The 17,223-nt window shown below is 44.3% G+C and overlaps 1 protein-coding gene across 1 annotated transcript; it reads right to left on the bottom strand.

The window, feature by feature from the left end:
- Nucleotides 1-3,881: 3,881 nt before the first annotated feature.
- On the bottom strand, nucleotides 3,882-16,783 carry KIRREL2 (kirre like nephrin family adhesion molecule 2). Its single transcript, XM_053452367.1, has 15 exons — nucleotides 16,534-16,783; nucleotides 9,309-9,458; nucleotides 8,924-9,073; nucleotides 8,612-8,769; nucleotides 8,315-8,465; nucleotides 8,005-8,110; nucleotides 7,758-7,903; nucleotides 7,442-7,569; nucleotides 6,682-6,808; nucleotides 6,352-6,452; nucleotides 6,000-6,198; nucleotides 5,628-5,732; nucleotides 4,999-5,096; nucleotides 4,809-4,874; nucleotides 3,882-4,536 (listed from the first exon to the last, which is right to left on the bottom strand). The coding sequence occupies exons 1-15, from the start codon at nucleotides 16,589-16,591 to the stop codon at nucleotides 4,114-4,116; spliced, it is 2,166 nt and encodes a 721-aa protein (XP_053308342.1). The 5' UTR covers nucleotides 16,592-16,783; the 3' UTR covers nucleotides 3,882-4,113.
- Between the last annotated feature and the right edge of the window lie 440 nt (nucleotides 16,784-17,223).

Raw genomic sequence — 17,223 nt, 5'->3', positions numbered from 1 at the left:
CTACGCGGCCCTGGACGAAGTGCTAAGTGCCCTAAAGAAGTCTTCTTACCCGCGGCTCGCTCACAACTTAAAACATATACATGGTATAGAGAATAAATTATAGATGACCCCCCTGCATTAAACATAAGGAAGGAGATTTAGAAGGGCTACTCGCGCTGAGTTATTATGTGATGCCGCAGAGCCCGGCCTTCAGACACCCGTTTATCTTTCTCAACAGACGGCTTCGGATTTTTATAAATCCACAAACGGCCATTAAAATGTCAGGAGCGGTAAATGAAAACTAAAAAAAACACACCGGGAGCGGAGCTATAAGCGCCTTTTAGGCTTATAATGGACATTTCCCTGCCGGTATAACTGAATTAACAGAAGGGGTTGAGTCTACCGCCCCCCCCAGCAAAGATTTAGACAGAAATTGAACTGTAGAAATAAATATATCCTGATAGAAATTGAGGAATTCACTGTTTGTTAAACGGTATATAATTGTAGTGATGACATAATATTGGAATACCTCCTAACGTGTCATGCGACCAAATAAGGGCACTTTTGTTTTAGGGGTGGAGCTTTAGCCAGACTTTTTATGTCACCAATTGATAGTTGTTTATGTACTTAAGGCCTTTAGAGGAAGAACATGATGGAATATAACTTATTTTCCTTAATCAGTATCGTCTTAGATTCAGGAGCTGTATGTCTATCCACGCGTGTTTAAATCCCCTCACTGTATTACCCTCTACCATTTCTGCTGGGAGGCTGTTCCACTTATCTACCCCCTCATTATGCCTAATTTCCTCCTGGAGCGACGTGTATCTCCTTTTGCCTGGGAAAGGGTTAATCTGAGCCCTGCAGAGGCATTATCTACCTTTCAGCTTATGATAAATGACCTGCTGTGAATGCAGCCTGCTAAGTAAGTCAGGTTATCTGCTGGCTGCATAATAAAGATAAGGAGGCTCTCTGCTCATGTTACCAAGAAGAATGCAGACGGCCAGTAGTGGGCGCCATTGTGCTTCCAAATTACACCTTGGCTGCTGCAGTAATCATCTGCAAAATCCATTCTTTGTACAACTCCCATCATGCTCTTCCAGCCTGGAAGTCACAACAGGGGGGAAATAATTAATCGTTAAATAGTTTCTTGGTGTTATCCAGCTCTGCAAATCATATATCACTCATTTTACGTTTGGTTATACATATTTCTCAGCGCTGACAATTGCCAAAAGCCTAGCTGTTGCGTTTTATGCAGATTCCCTTCTGTTTCCCATGATCCCTCTGTGCAGACGGCGTGGGGATCCTCCCGTCAGCCCAAGCAGGAAATTGGAAGCTGCTTCCTGTTCTCTCCCCGCGTTGTTTTAGGCGCAGGAGCCTCTAGCGCTAGAGATTGTTTCCAGCCGCGCAGGCCCCTCCGGGGAGGTAAGGGGGGATTTAAACCAAGATGGCGGCTCCCGCATACAGCACAATAAAATATATGTTTAGGAAGCAAAGTATGAATGTTATGTGCTATATAGGGCTAGGAATTAGGATCGGGAATAACCTGAAATGTGACAGCTCTTTAATTGAGTCTTTGTAATGGAGGCGCGAGACTGCTTTAAATCTGTTTGATGAAAGTTGGCACAATGTCTCCCAAAATCCAGGGACCTCTAGATCCTCAGTCTAACCTCTCCTAAATGATCCACTACTTCCGCTGCTTGAGTAACCACTTATGTCCGTACAATGGGCAGCTGGTCATTACTCTTCAGACACGTGGTGCTTCTGAGAGACCTCCTGCGGTGTCCTGTGGTTGATTTACTAAACAGATAAATGCTCTTGGGGTTGGCTTTTCATAACGCATAGTTAATGCAGACAGTGGGAGCTGACTCGAGTTTGCATATGAAAGAAGAAGGCTAAGTGAGTCAGCAGGGGGCTCAAGGCCAATATCTACCTCCTTGTGAAGACTAGAGGAGTGTGAGTTGGCTCAAAAGCTTCCAATGTAGAGTTCTGGTCCTCATTAAGTGTCCATCTGTACTGCTGGTCTTGGGTGCTGCTCAATAAGTCCAGCCTAGACTTGGGCTGAGCCCTATCACTGGCCGGCTCGCCCATCAGCTGAGTTTGTTCTGGTGATGGATACTCTACTGTCACTCTTTACAGGTGGGACGCCCAGCCTCTTTCTGTCAGTTGACCTTAACACGAAGAAGAAGAACACTTTTTGGAAGCCTGATCAAACCTTGAGATCTTTAGACTATGGTCTCATTGGACCTTAGTCCATTTCCAGCTACGAATCCCACCATGTCCTAGGCTGTACACCTAAATCGGTGTTTCTCAACTTTTTTTCTTGCCATGTAACAGATTTTCTAGTTATTAATATCAAGTACATTTTGGCCAAAATGCAGTAGCAGGTTGAGTCCCACCATGTGCCTTCATGTAAAAAAAAATGGTGGCTTCGGACCTGAGCTGTGTTCCCTTTCGTAGTGATGAGGGTGGGAATATTGTTATTTTTTAAATATATATATTATACATTTATATTGTTAATACATGATATCTCTTTGCTTAAAAATAAATTATACTTGTAATAGTTTGACATTGATTTTTTTTATTAAATATAAATATTTTTCATGAATTTACAGATAAAAACAGTCCTTGTTTTGCATTTTAATATACACGCATAAGAAAAATAACAAAGGAAGGCAAAAATATCTTTATACAATATGATATTTAGAGCAGGAATTTACTTCTATACATAGAATGGAAGAAAACAAAAACTTTTAAGGCAGGAAAAAGCGTGAAGAGTCCGGATTTGGGGGGGGGGGGGGTTGGGGCGCAGATAAAATATTTTTTTAAAAAGCTTATTTAGCCTGAAAATTCTTAACTTTTAATTTACAATTTAAAATCTGTGACCTGAATCATGTAAATTTAAAGCATGAACATTGTCTATATACTAGTAGTATATGCAAATGAGCATTTCCAATATAAATAGGATTAATTTGCATATGATCTTAATATTTCAATAAATGTAACATTTTTTCTCGTGATCTATACATTTTCCTGCAACTTTGCTAACAAAAAAAGGCTTAACTGATTTATTACTTAGTTATTATATGATTTATTATCATTAAACATTGGATCTCAATCTTTGGAGTGTTGAACGTCTGTGGTTTAGCCCTCATTGGAGTGAAAGGGGTTAATAAATAAATTAGCAGCCTGCGGAGGGTACAAAATAATATTTAAAACAAACAAAAAAAAGAATTAATTACCAACTTTACATCAATATGAGCCAAGCAGGCAATTTCCATCCTGTTACTCCCACTTAGTGCTTCAGAAAAAAAGAAAACATTTTCATAGAAATTTGTAGGCAAATTCCTTAACCCTTTGGGGGTAGATGTGTGATAATAAGCAAGAGCTTTTACTCCTCCAAGCAATACCCCCACAGTGCAGACCTCCCATAGTTCTTATGCCCTATAGGGCCCTTCTACTGGTAACAGGGAGGGTGGGGGGGGTGCTTCGGTTCATAGCTCACCCCTCTGGGACCCAAAGGGTTAATATTTACTCATTCTATATTAAAAAAACAATAGTGATTAAAACCACATTGCATTATATACAGTGCCGCGCTTCACTCTATGTGAAATACTAAAAGGCATTTAATTCTGCAGTACCCAACATGGCCACTAAGTGTTGCTGTTGGCATGCCCCGGTCTTGTCACGTTTTCAGCTGTCGTAATACTCGTTTTTTTACCCCAAAAATCCAGCCTTAAAATCAAGTCTTATTTAGAGGCAAATTTCTCGTGTTGTTCTAAATAAATAAGCAAATCTTTGTTTCTTCTTCTTGATTGTTTGATGTGGGTGGGCGACGATGGACGTATTTGTTCCTAGAAGTCCTTATTGGAGTGCAGCTTAAACTTTTTTAAAAATTTTTTACGTTTGTCTATTTCTGGTTTTCAGTTTTTGCCATGACACTTAATGTTTCCGGCCTTATAGGATTGTTTAGTGCAGTATCAAAATGTCAACAGGAAGACACAAGGCAGCCATTTTGAACTTGTTTAAAAAACAAACAAACCAGATGGCTTCACGTTTGTTTCTTTCTCTCCAAGCTAAAGTCCTTATGCTTGAATTTCCTCAGCCATTTTGGGCAGTCCGGTATGAGAAAGTAGGTCACACGTGAGTCTGCATACGTTGCTGTGTAGGCCGTCCATAGTCGGAAGTTGTGGAGAGCGAGGCGTAGGAGAGGCGTGAGAGAGTGGGGCCTTGTTCCAGGGAGTCGTAGCGCTCGGGACGGACGTAGCTGCAGAAAGCTCTAGCGTAAGGTGCTGGATGGTGAGCAGGGCCTAGTAACATATGAGATGGGCCTTGGGGCATGTGGACGCGGTCACTTGCTGGACGCGGAGTGGTGGCATATCGGTGCGCATATTCATATAGCTTGGGAGGCCCGGTTAGAGAAGGGGTAGGGCACATCGGGGCAAGAGAGGCAGGCGTAGAATAAAGCGGGCGAGGAGGAGAGGAGAATTCTGGGTAGGCAACCGTTGTCGGGCGGCAATCTTCTTGAGCGCGAACTTTGTAGTAACCATTCGTTGGATCCTGTTGAAGGAAAAAAATTAGTCACAAAAATATCCAGAGGGGAAAAAAAAAACATTTAAAAATAATGAGAAAAGGAAGAAAATAATGAATAAATAAAAATGTAATTTAACCTGTAACTAAAAACACGCTACTAGATTTTATGTTTTGATCTTCACAAAAGTAGTTAAAAGTATCCAAAATTCCATAAAATATCCATTACTCTTCTCTAATTAAAAAAATTCAGATTTTTTTAATATAATGTTTGAATGATTGGTAGTTCTTATTAAACTCACTTGAGGTTCATCAGGTATGTCGCTGTGCTCCGTCTGTGATGTCCCCCGAGACTCCGTGTCTGTGTGCTGGGGCAGAGAAAAAAAGGAACTATTAATTTTTTTTCCCAAAAAGTTCAGAATTCTTAATTTCACACCTGTCTGACCGCAGTGCATGGGCAGCTGAACTACGGCGAGAATTATGTTGTCTCACCAGTGGTTCCTTGAGGTCTTCTTCAGAATCACTGGGGTGTTTTTCACTGTGCTCACTCCCGGACATGTCCACCGCAAGAATTTGAGTGTCTTTAACATCTAGAGAGAGAAAGAGAGAGAGTTATTGAGGATTCTAGAGAGGCGTACAGCAGAGAAACTGCATGGCAGCCAAAGACAGAGAAGCTAGTATAGAAAATTCAAAAGCGTAACCATGCGTTTCAATCAAAAAAACGGGGAAAGAGCTCTAAAGAAGAGGTGTCAGACGTTATGATTGATGGGAACTCGCTAGAATAATTTTATATGGTAAATAATGTAAAACTTCCAACAGGGACGAGTCAAAACCCACAGCCTATACTTGGGCAGACTTAGACATGTCTCATCCGGAAGGTAAGAAAAGTAAAGGCCATGAGAGTCTCGAAAACACTGATACGGAATGACAGGGGGAAGACAGAAATCCAGAGAGACGGTGATAAAACCGTTAGAGACGCTCATAGCACGGACATTCTAAACACTGGTATTCGGATACACGTTTCTCTCTTACAAGGAAGACAGATATAGAACAATTGATGGAAGATGTAGCCAGGCGGACGCAGATAGAGGTTATCGCAAGAGACGAGAAGCCTTGCTCACCTTTTCTTGGCCGACGGCAGCACAGCACAATAATCGTCACCAGCACAAAGAGGCAAAGTGTCCCCGAGCCCAAGGCGATCGCCAGGAGAGTAAGAGGCAAAACTGCTGGAAAAAAAAAAAGACAACGGAACGATCAGATGATAAAGCTGACAGCTACAGCTTATATAAAAGCCAGATGATGCCATTGGCTCGTTGTGTTGTTACATAGTTGCACAGGTTGAAAAAAAAGAAGGATTTAGATTCCATCATGTTCCCCCCGGACAGCTCTTTGTATTGTCCTTGAATACATGAATGGTGCTATCAATGGGATGCCTTCTTCCGGGGAAGGTTAATAGTTTGGAAAGCCTGTCCCATAAATATAAGAGAGCTCACCTTGTTGCCTAAGGGAGATGATGACAGAGTCCTCCCCAAACTGATTAATCGCGCTGCAGTTATATTCGGTCAGGAAATCAGAATGCTCGGTCCCATCAATAATCAGGTAGGAGACTGCACCGTTGTTAGTCGCCCTCGTCTCCACTGAAAAACGACCCCAGGTTCCTTCCTCGAGACTCTGCTTGTCCCACGTCCAGACCTGGAAGACAAAGAGATGTGAGGAACAGGAAGAACATCAACAAAGAGGACAGCGTAGGGGAAATCGCCGCTTGTAGAAGAAGACATTTACAAAAAGGGACAAACGCTCAACAAAAAGATATCAGAAGAGCATTGACAGGAAAACGAAACGTACGATTCTGTCAGGGGTCGGTGTAGTCTCGACAGTACACTCCAGTCGTGCCTTCGCTCCAAGAGTGCTCTCGTAGTTTGTATCACTTGTGATAACTGGAGGCCCTGGATGGTGAGCATGAAATCATGAATTAACACCAAGCTTTCATTGTACAGAATTCAGAATCTTCAGAGATTTATTACACTTCCTGACCAAGTCATAAAATAATCACCTCCTAAGCAATGCATTTTGGGGTAAAATGACTGACTTTATTACCCGACAATCTTTTGGTTGCCCAGAACATTCATGGAAATTAATTTCATGGAAGGTCTTAGCTCCATCTTTTTTTTTTACCTCTCACAGTCAGTGTCACTTCTTGCTCCGTGGTCCCGATTCGTGGCACGATGGCTTTGCACACGTATGTTCCGGCATCTTCTCGGGTAACTTTATTCAAGGTCAGAGTGTTTCCATTACTTAGGACCTGGGAGACATACAGCTTTCATGAGAAACACGGCACATTAAAAAAAGGACTACCTGAACATACAAAGAGGCGTTTCAACGTCTACAAAGCAAACTTCCTTTGTGGACAATACATCCCGTTCTCGAAAAGAGACCCAGGAAACAAGTACCACGCAGGACCAACAATAAATCTCTCCCTCATTCGCTCACTCCCGACAGGTTGTTATAATTATCCCAAACCACGTGAAGCTGTGAGAAAAGACGGATAATATATGACGGTTGGGCTTACGAAGAGATATTTTTAGAACGGAATGGAAGCCAGCAGGATATCAGGACCCAGTTTATGGAAACAAGATGCTAATGTTTAATATTCTTTTAACTTCAGTGTTTATAATACAGTTTCCTTTATGTAATCAGCGCTAGGAAAGGTTTATGTAGAATTTAGGAACCTGTCATGTTAAACCAGGAACCTTCTTTTAGAAGACAGGAACATCTATGAAGATCTAGATCAGACACCTTAACGTTTTTCACATTATTTCTCTCTGGTTCTTTGCCTAAGCCACAGGCTCTAGGTGAATAGCCATCATGTAGATGGTTCCCCGATAAATGTGAAGACTACTCCTGGATTCTAGACATTGCTTATTTTTGGACTTACCTCTCCAGATCCTCTCTTGCTCCAGAACTGGGTCGGGGTGGGATTCCCAGTCCAACCACAGAAGAACGAAGCATCTCCACCTACATCCACTGTCATTGGACGGGGCTCGGTTAGAAGACGTGGGCCAACTAGAAAAGTCACCGATTAAATAGATTTGTGGTCAGTTTGGTGGACTTACTTCCAAATAAAGCTTTTTACTTGGTCAATAATGATCAAAAACCCTAAGCTAAATATCAGTATTAACTAATTACCCCAAAAATAATGCCATTTATCTTATAAAGCTTTTGCTGCAGGAGTCATAAGACGTAATACTCACACAACACATTTACTGCTGTGCTCACGTTGCTGCTTCCAACACCGTTGGTGACCTCACATGAGACGGGAGCTGTGAAGAATGTATGGTCCACGGTTACATGGTAGCGGTCGGTTGACACGGGCAGCGGTACGCCACCTTTCGCCCATCTACAAAAGAGAGGAGCGGATATACATAGTATTTACAATGCACCAGCAAGAAACAGTTAGTACCTAACTTAGCTCGACAAAATTAATATGGACTAACTGACCTGTAGCCGGCGACCTCTGGGTTGGAAACAGCAGTGCAAAGAAAAGTGACAGAACCTCCTTCTGAAACTGTTGGTGGGTCCACCGAGAGCGTCACTTTTGGGGGATCTGTAAAATATGAAAGTCAGATAAATAGGTATCCCCTGCTTATCTGCTGTATGATGATCATGGCGATGTGTCGTGATGTTTTGTGGCATGAGTCTGCAGTGGTTGTCCCATTTGGTTCACGTTGAAGATCCAGATCAGACTCGCGGACCTTGAGCATTATCTACCATGATCTTATAAGGAGATTTCCTAAAGAGTGAAACTCACATTGCACACTCAGCATCACCGATCTTTCCCGTCCCTCCGGCAGGGCATCATTCTTGACCCGACATGTGTAGGTGGAACCGCTGTCTTGGAGAGTAGGGGTGATTTGTAGACTGCTGACAGCACCCTCACTCTTGCCATCTGATAGCAACTGCTACATGGGGACAGAAGAAGGTAGAGAGGCAGAATGTAAGAGAAAGTGATGGTAAAATGGCAGCTCTATCGTTCAGAGTAGACGAGTCATTGGTCAAGGTGAGACAGCCACGGGTCAAAGGTATAATTCCATATTAACCAACTGACCTTGGAATAAATTGCCCAGTCCAGCTGTTTTCCATCACGGTACCACGTGATCTCTGCTGCAGGTTTTGCTACAGGAGCGAGACACGTCAGATTGTATGGGACGTTCAACAGGACATTGAGGACAGGAGACCCTGGAATCATTGGTTCTCCTGGTGGAACTGAAAGAAGTAAACCAAGGCACAAAATAAGGTATGGATAGAATGCTGGAAAATTTTGGGGATTAAAAATATCAAAGGCAGGATAATGCAAAACAGTTTAGAAATTTAGTCTAAAAGGCCACGCTCCATCCCAGTGTGAGTTGGGCATACTCACTTAGCACAGTCAGATGAGCTCGCTGTGACCTCAGCGCTGCTTGAGTTGCTTGGCACTCATAAATGGCATCATCATTCAGCTCCACTCCCTCGATGTGCAGATTGTGTTCCCCTAACGCAGGGTCCCCAACGATAGAATAGCGAGACCATCCTATGTTAGAGATAAGAAGGTGAGTCCCTCATGTGCTTTAGCCTTCTAGTACACAGGATAGTCATCATTATGACCCAGGAGCCTTCTCCTGATCCACAACTCTTAGATTAAAAACTGTGCTTAGTCCAGTTATACAATAACCATTAAAGTTTGAAGACCAGTGCTGCCAACCCTGAGCAGAAGGTGGTCATACGGGTGTTGGTTGAACACTGGTGCCTTCCAAAATCTTGATTACCTGGTAGGTCTCTCTCGGCTCCCAATGCCAATCCATCCATCGTCCACTGGACAACCCCACGGTACCCTATCACCACGCAGGGCAGTGTTACGGATTTTCCAGCTACAACCACCTGGTCCGAAGGCTGTTGTGAAAAGTGGGCTCCATAACCTGCCGGGGAGGAGGACATAGATTAGCAGGAGCCCAGAATACCAAGAAGTTCTGGAGGTACATCTCACGTTACATCTATACCTGTTGCTAAAAACTCTTCTTTGTCTCCTGTTTGGGACAAAAGCCAACATCATTTTTGTTTTATGACACCTTCAGACGATTTGCTTATTGAAAGTTTCACGGGGGAGCAACAGATTTCTCCAACCATAAACATACATTGTATCACTGTATAGAACTCTGGCAAAGTTAAGTAATACGCTTGCAGAAACCCACTCCGGATACAAAAAAAAGAAGAAAAACAATTCACAGTATCATTGTGTTGCTCGAGTAGAGTAACATCAAGTTAATGATGTATTATTCAGAAGCAGAAGCATGTTAAATTGATATACCTTGACGGGAGGGTAAGATATTTCAAATTTCATATGTTGCTGGACAGCCTGGGGGCAGCAGTTTTCCGTTACACTTGTTTTGTTAAAAGTGCTTTGTGAGCCGGAGGCTGTTGTTGAGACACCGCAGGAAGTGAAGCGTGCGAGGGAAAATTAATTCCCCCAGTCTGCCCATAAACAGTATAATGTCAATATGCAAAATACGTCTCATATAGGATGAAAGCGTTGCATTAGCATTCCAAAAACGTAGAAAACATTAAACATGGAAACCAGTTTCCGATCAGTGATGGGCTTTAGGATTTTTTTTTGCAAGTTCTGGTCCAAGTGGGCACTCTGTACATGGGTCGACGGGAATGCTAGTAGGTCATCAGAATCACTCAAATATGGTTCTGGGTTTTGGAGAAGGTCCCAATACTTTTAAATAATGACCCAGAATTCAGCTTTACGGGCGACTTTGTCATCTCGGAGACGCTTTGGGGAGAAGACGCTAAATAAAGTAATTAAAGGGCTATTTATTGGCATAATCATTTTATTTACGACAACGGAAAAGAGTGACATACGGGACAACAAAGAGGAGAGCAGAACTTGGTCATTGTCCTGCGTCTTGCATCCCAAAGCACCTAAAAGACACGGGATAATGCTGAACTAGGGACACCTCTTATGAGGTCACCATGGGAATTACATGGATCCTCGGACGTATTCAGCCCGTATGTCTCCATATGATTAATGTCCTCCCCGCCATTCGTCTATCATTGGAAAGAATCTGTCTTTTTGTGCGATTTTTGGGGCCAGGCCTCTTCCTTTGTGTTCCTGGCTGTCTCTAAAGCCCTTTTCTGTCCCCTGAGTGTCTCTAACAGATTTTTAAAAGCTGTTTTTTCAGAATTAATCCACTTTCACTCCCTTTCATGCTTTCTTTGGCTTTGTGTAAACTGACAGCATGATACTCGGTGGGGTTGAATGAAGGAGGGGGGGTAGGGTCCTAATCTCTTGTTCTGAAAAAGAGGGGTAAAGAAGAAAAAAACTAAAAAAAAACACCCATGGGGGGGCAACAAAACAGGGATTTAACGCAACCTCTGCTGGAAACGTGCATGGCGGCGCACTTAACTTCGCTGCCGGAGGATCCGCTTATATTTCTTATCTGGGAGTCTAAGTGTTAATCGGATTATTAACTCTTTCCTAGGTCTGTTCTTTGAAATTGCAAATTACTTCTCATGATGAATAATTTAGTCCTCGTGGTGATGAGTTGACTGTAAACTAGGCTAGATGCAAGTGCTAGCTCTTCTGCCAAGGATAGGAGGGCCATTGTCCCCCTCTTCCCCTCCCTGTCTGTGGGGGGGCTGCGGAGTGTTAAGTGGAAGTTAATGCACCATATGGTGTGTTTAAAAGACCATTTGTCTCGTGTGCTGGTTGTGGTTTTTGTGATATGTTTATTGGAGCGTGATGGATCCTATTCATACATGTACCGCCGGGGTCACGGGCCTCCCTGTTACACAGAGACAGAGGGGCAGACAAACGGGAAAAAAATGCCCACTGTGACAATGGAGCCATAGAGAATGTCACCCAATTAACCAGTAAAATTCCAGAAGAATGGCCGGTTCCAGTTAAGCGAGCTTATTGTTTCAGCATACAAACCGAATTATCCGACTGCTTGTTTACCTAGCTGCAACATACCATATCTACCGGACGGCTGTTCCAGGTATCCCCCACCCTTCTCCTAACTCTGCCAGGCACCAACTTCTACTTTATACCCCTTATATTGTCATATAGTTCCTCCTGGGCGGGACAGCAGGTTTCGGGACTGCAAACCCGCCGAGAATGTACACTGCGCATGGAGGGTAGCGCTTCCAGTTTGAGTGGCACGCTACCTCCCAAGCCCCGCCCCCTGGCATGTAGAACTTTGCCCCAGAATTGTCCTTCTTCGGGAATTCCGAAGGAACTGGTGAAGATTCTCTAGGGCCGACTATGGGTTTTAGCCGCCAACCGGGCCGCGGTCAATTCGCGTGAGACTATGCCCAGGTGAGGCTGGCCTCCTTTCCTCCTCCAAGGGCCAAACATTGAACAGATTAATAACCCATACTGAAAGTCTCTCGCGTGCAGACGAGGCAGCCAACGTTGAACAGCGCCGTGATTATATATAGAAAAGCGCTCGGCTTGTGAAGAAATTGCTGGCTCCAGGCTGTGCGGCATTGTGATGGGTGAAATAACTTTCCATTTTTACTCAGAGCCAAATCTCACAATTACGAGGCGTATTGTGCTCGAACTGAATGCCACCAGGGCGCCTGCTTAACCCCTGCGAGAGCGCGCACAGCCCTCGAAATCTTCCCTATTCATACCTCGAACAGGAGGCCGGCACAACGTCCTCGGCCTTAGACTTTTCCTCATACGTTACTCAACTGTCAAAGACGTACCATAGAGAGCAAGTGTCCGATGTGGCCCTTCAGTGCCATGGTGTTATATATAAGCACGCCACCAAGAAATGAAGATTGTGTATCCATGTGAAACGTTTCATCACCATCTAGAAAGCCTAGCGTGTCTGCAGCGATCAAGTTCTAGAGCCGGAACCCCCCCAACCCACCCGCCATACACGCCAACAAATTCCTCTCTGTCGCCACTTGAAGGCAAGATAAGGAGCAGTGGTCGTTACATATTAGCTCCCAAAACGATCTACACGTTCTCTTGAGTGCAAAGAAAATTCTTTAGCCCTTCTTCAGTCGCTGAAAGGGTTACGGAGTCTGGGCTTTAAGCAGACGCTTTAATAATGAGATGTTCTTCCAAGGCCTTGCAGCACCCAGGCCCCACGGATAGGCTCTCCCCCTCTCTTCTCCTTATCTCTCCATTCAGCTCTGTTATCCCGTCAGGGGATTAGCACTTTGCTGAATGCAGACTTAAGTGGTTACAATTAAAGGAGAAGGAATAAGGAGAGGCTGGCATTATGCTGCCCCGACTCAATGGGATTTGAGATATCGCAGCACGGAATATTCTCTCCGTTCCTGATAATATGAAAACCGCTTATCGAGTAGCGGAACGTGATTTCTCTTCCATTAAAGGCAGGCGAAAGCTGGAACGGCAGCCTCTGACACAGGGGCGGACGTAAGAGCCTCCGAACCCGGCTCGGGAAGAAAAAATCACCCACGTAACACATTTCCCCGCATATAAAACACTCTTCTGGTAGACCTTTTGTGCCGCGCGGACCTGCTTCGAGTCTCTCCACGCGCTTTAGAATTATAATCAGACACTTTTTTCTGTGTGAAAGCCGCGTCTTAATAAGGTCCATCGATGCAGCGAATCGCACCGAACGCCGCGGGATTAAGGAGCTTCTTTGGAAACGAGCAGAATACGGACGATGATGGGTCAGATTCCGGAATGCTAATATTTGGCAGTATCCAAAACGAGGCCCTTTTTCTAATTTCACTTCGGGAGAACCTTCTCCTAATTGTGGAAGATGGTTTGGTTCAGTTATTATTTCTTTAGATGTAGGTCTACCCCAGGCGTTCTGAAAGTCAACCAACTCATCTGAAAGACTGATACATGGACCCACCAATAGTATTTCCTACTGTTACCCCTTAAAACCACCCCCTAGCTTTAATTTAAGGGCCAGTCTTCCTATCCCAATGTGTTCTCCAACACTCGAGAACCATCACTACTTCAACATCAATGGAATCCCTCGTTACCATGTCCATAGCAGCCATTATGAAATAAGATCAAGCAAAGAGCTCTTGAGTCTGGAGAAGGAACATCATTTTGGACGTTAACCAGACCGACTTGGCTAGTGTCAACGTTCTCCGGTTGTTTTCCAGATACTATGAGTAGCGCAAACATATATCATACACCGTATGTGTATTTTAATTCCTTCTGGATACACTTGGAGAGTCGATCGATCCACCAAAGGTGCCAAACCCAACCTGCACATTATTTCCCAAAATAACTAATCATGGCCCAAAACTAGAATTATCACCCAAAATGACCAGTGACACCCATAATGGTTCAAACCAAGAATTATTATTACCCCGAAATAACCAGTAACATCTAGAGTGGCCCAAAATCATTACCCAAACTAACCAGAATTGCCCAAAACCATCCAAAATTATTTTGTTTTTTTGGAGCCTACAAAGGTGGACCTAGACCCGGGCAGGTCCTTGTTTATCCTTGACTCGGACTCTTATGGCGCTCAGTTGCAGTTGGCAAAGCACGCGAGAGACAATCAGTGGCTTTGTTGGCGTCACCTAATTCCCGTGGGACCAAGCCGTTTCACGCGCTGATAAGCATGGCCAGTCCGAGGGCTCACATACCTGCAGCTTGTCTCCAGATACTGTGATATCTGCAAACCTCCAGCTCTCATATTTGGGCCCCTTCTCCCTGCCTCCGAGATGAAAGCACCACTTCACGGAGTGGAATGGGAGCCACTGTTATCTCTGGACGTGTCCGCACCGCGATGACAGCCAGACATTTCTGCAATGTGACCTGCTCACCCTACCTATCTCCTCTCTCTGATGAGGTGCCGGCAATAGAAAGGCGCAGGTTGAATGGTGACATTTGGACAATGGAATTCATCTTGGCCAGAAACGTAAGGAAATATTTACTGAGGTACAAGAAGAGATAAAATTGCCTCCTCCCGGGGGCTCCTTTCGAAGCCAAGATTTGAAAATCCATGCAGATCAACAACAATTCTCATGATCCTTCACCATGGGAAATGCAGTCTAGAAGACATGTTAACATTGAGCTGGTCCCACGAGGCTGTTGACTTGGTTTAACACAATCCCTTCTTAATTCTAGGTGTGACATTTCTTAACTAAACCCAGACTCACCAGTGTGCAAGGAAGGATACACTTGTATGCGCTGATCTATTAAGGGCCCCTAATGGTGAAGAATAGTGTAAAAGCTAACAGCTGGGCCATTATTTGGGAAATAGGGCCCCCGGGACCCCTTTCCAAGTTGTCTCTGTGCTCAGTCCTCATATCGCACTTTTATGTACACACATGCACAGTATAGAGCTGCGTATACCGACAGTCAGTCGTTTCTGTTCACAACTACAGTGGATATAACCCCATGTGGTGCATCCACATATAATAATTTACATCCTGCTGTTTGGGGAAATGGCCGGCCTAATACTCAGGACTGTGTACATATAATAACACTCTGCAGTCCTTCAGTTAACACACAGACGGAAACTGTATAGAAGCCCAAACTATGCTACTAGTTGGGGTATCCTACAGACCACCTGCCCCTAGAGACCACCAGCTAGAACTCAGAACATCCTACAGACCACCTGCCCATAGATACCCCCAGCTAGACCTCAGAACATCCTACAGACCACCTGCCCATAGACACCCCCAACTAGAACTCAGAACATCCTACAGACCACCTGCTCATGGAAACCACCAACTAGAACTCAGAACATCCTACAGACCACCTGCCTATAGATACCCCCAACTAGAACTCAGAACATCCTACAGACCACCTGCCCATAGATACCCCCAACTAGAACTCAGAACATCCTACAGACCACCTGCCCATGGATACCCCCAACTAGAACTCAGAACATCCTACAGACCACCTGCCCATGGATACCCACTAGAACTCAGAATATACCACTGACTAGATGCCCATATCAAGAAGTAAGTACATCCTTCAGGCCACCTACCCCTACCCATTTAGACATTTAGCCTCTAGAGGCCTCAACAAGAAGTCAAAATGTCTCTACATAACCCCCACCTAAATGTCGGAGCATCTTACAGGCCAACAATTGCACCAACAGAACCCCTCAATTTGTAGTCCAAGTATCTTCCTTAACATCCTATTGCCCACCTATCCCACCAAGCTGCTAGTCAAAAACATCTCCATCTCCTCCTATGTCCTCGGATACTAAGTTTCTACTTTTAGCATCTTACAGCTCGCCTGTCCCACCCGGCTCCCTGAAAAACCCCAAGACTCAGAGTGCAATAAGGCACCGGAGATCGAAAATGAATGAGGCAGTATCCTGATTAAGGTGCGAGTAATGGAAAGTGTAATCCTCGCAGGACGCCGGCTGCTCAGGGCTTAATTACTGCAGTAAAACTTGGCAGGTGAGGATCTCCATCTCGCTAATAGTGGAATTATTTGATAAGAATATCTCAGGCTGTCCCTAGAGAGAAGCACCGTTCAAACACACAACTTGGGCCCAGCCACCCAGCAGTCAACGGGTTAAACCCCTGACGAGAGGCGGCGGGGAGAAAAATCAAAAATGGGGGGAGGACCCTAATACATAGCCAAATAAATTACCCATAGGGAGGCAAGACACAGAACAACCCCCCCCCCAAGACCAAGACAAAACCGTTCTTATTTTGGGTTCCAGCAACTGGATCTGGAGCGATCCGCACCCCCACACCACATTTTTCATATAAATTGTCCAAAAAGCATTAACATAAATAATATTACTCTACTACAAAAATATTATCTCTGGACCTCATTATTCAAAAAAAATAAATAAAAAATTGTGAATTATTGCAAAATCAATGCCTTTTTTAGAGCTTGTTTTGTAAATTGCGATACATTCTCCAAATTGTTACATTCTATCTATCTATTATCTATCTATTATCTATCTCTCTATCTATCTATCTATCTCTCTATCTCTCTATCTATCTATCTATCTATCTATCTATCTATCTATCTATCTATCTATCTATCTATCGGTGTTTGAGAGATTAGCTTACTTTTTTTCAGCAGTCGTGTGAAGGCAAGGACACAAAGTATCAGATGATGTATCTCCATCCTCAGGATTCTTCTCCCCTCTTTCTCCAGGTGTTAGGGGGACGGGGATTCGGTTGGCGGCTGGGGACGGGGTCCAGGTATGTCACACACTCCAGGGTTTGTCTCGTCTCGATACAGGTAGGACACGGTGCCGTGTGTGTGTGGGTCTCTCTGCTGTCACCGTGGGCTGTCTACTCTCCGCTTGACTAGTTCACTTGGATATATCTACTCCTCTCTGCATCAGTCTCCTGTGCTCCCTCTCTCTGCAGTGGATTTAATGAGACTCTATTCCCTCCTCTCCTCTCCACCCATTGGAGAGAAAGTTCATCCTGTTAACAACAAAAGTCTTTTTTTCCAATCTCTCCTCCCACTCTCTCTGCCTCTCCTCCTCCTCCTACCTCTCTCCCTCCCTTTTATCTCTTTCATAAACTCCGAACACCCTCTAACAATGGAGGCTTACCACCGACTCAGCGCGTCTCAATTAAAAAGAAAATATTTCCTGGACCCCTGGCCCAGCTGGGGCCAAATAAACACCTCCTGATAAATTAGCCAGGCTAACGCAATGTTATTCCTCTCCCTCCAACCCTTTGCGTGCCGCGGCTTTCATATGCAACCTGTTGTCTACAAGCCGAGGACTTTAAGGGCTTAGAACC

Source organism: Spea bombifrons, chromosome 12 (genome assembly GCF_027358695.1).
Source record: "Spea bombifrons isolate aSpeBom1 chromosome 12, aSpeBom1.2.pri, whole genome shotgun sequence".
Lineage (NCBI taxonomy): Eukaryota > Metazoa > Chordata > Amphibia > Anura > Pelobatidae > Spea > Spea bombifrons.
The sequence above is the reverse complement of the archived record's forward strand: the minus strand, read 5'-3'. Positions and strand labels throughout refer to the sequence as shown.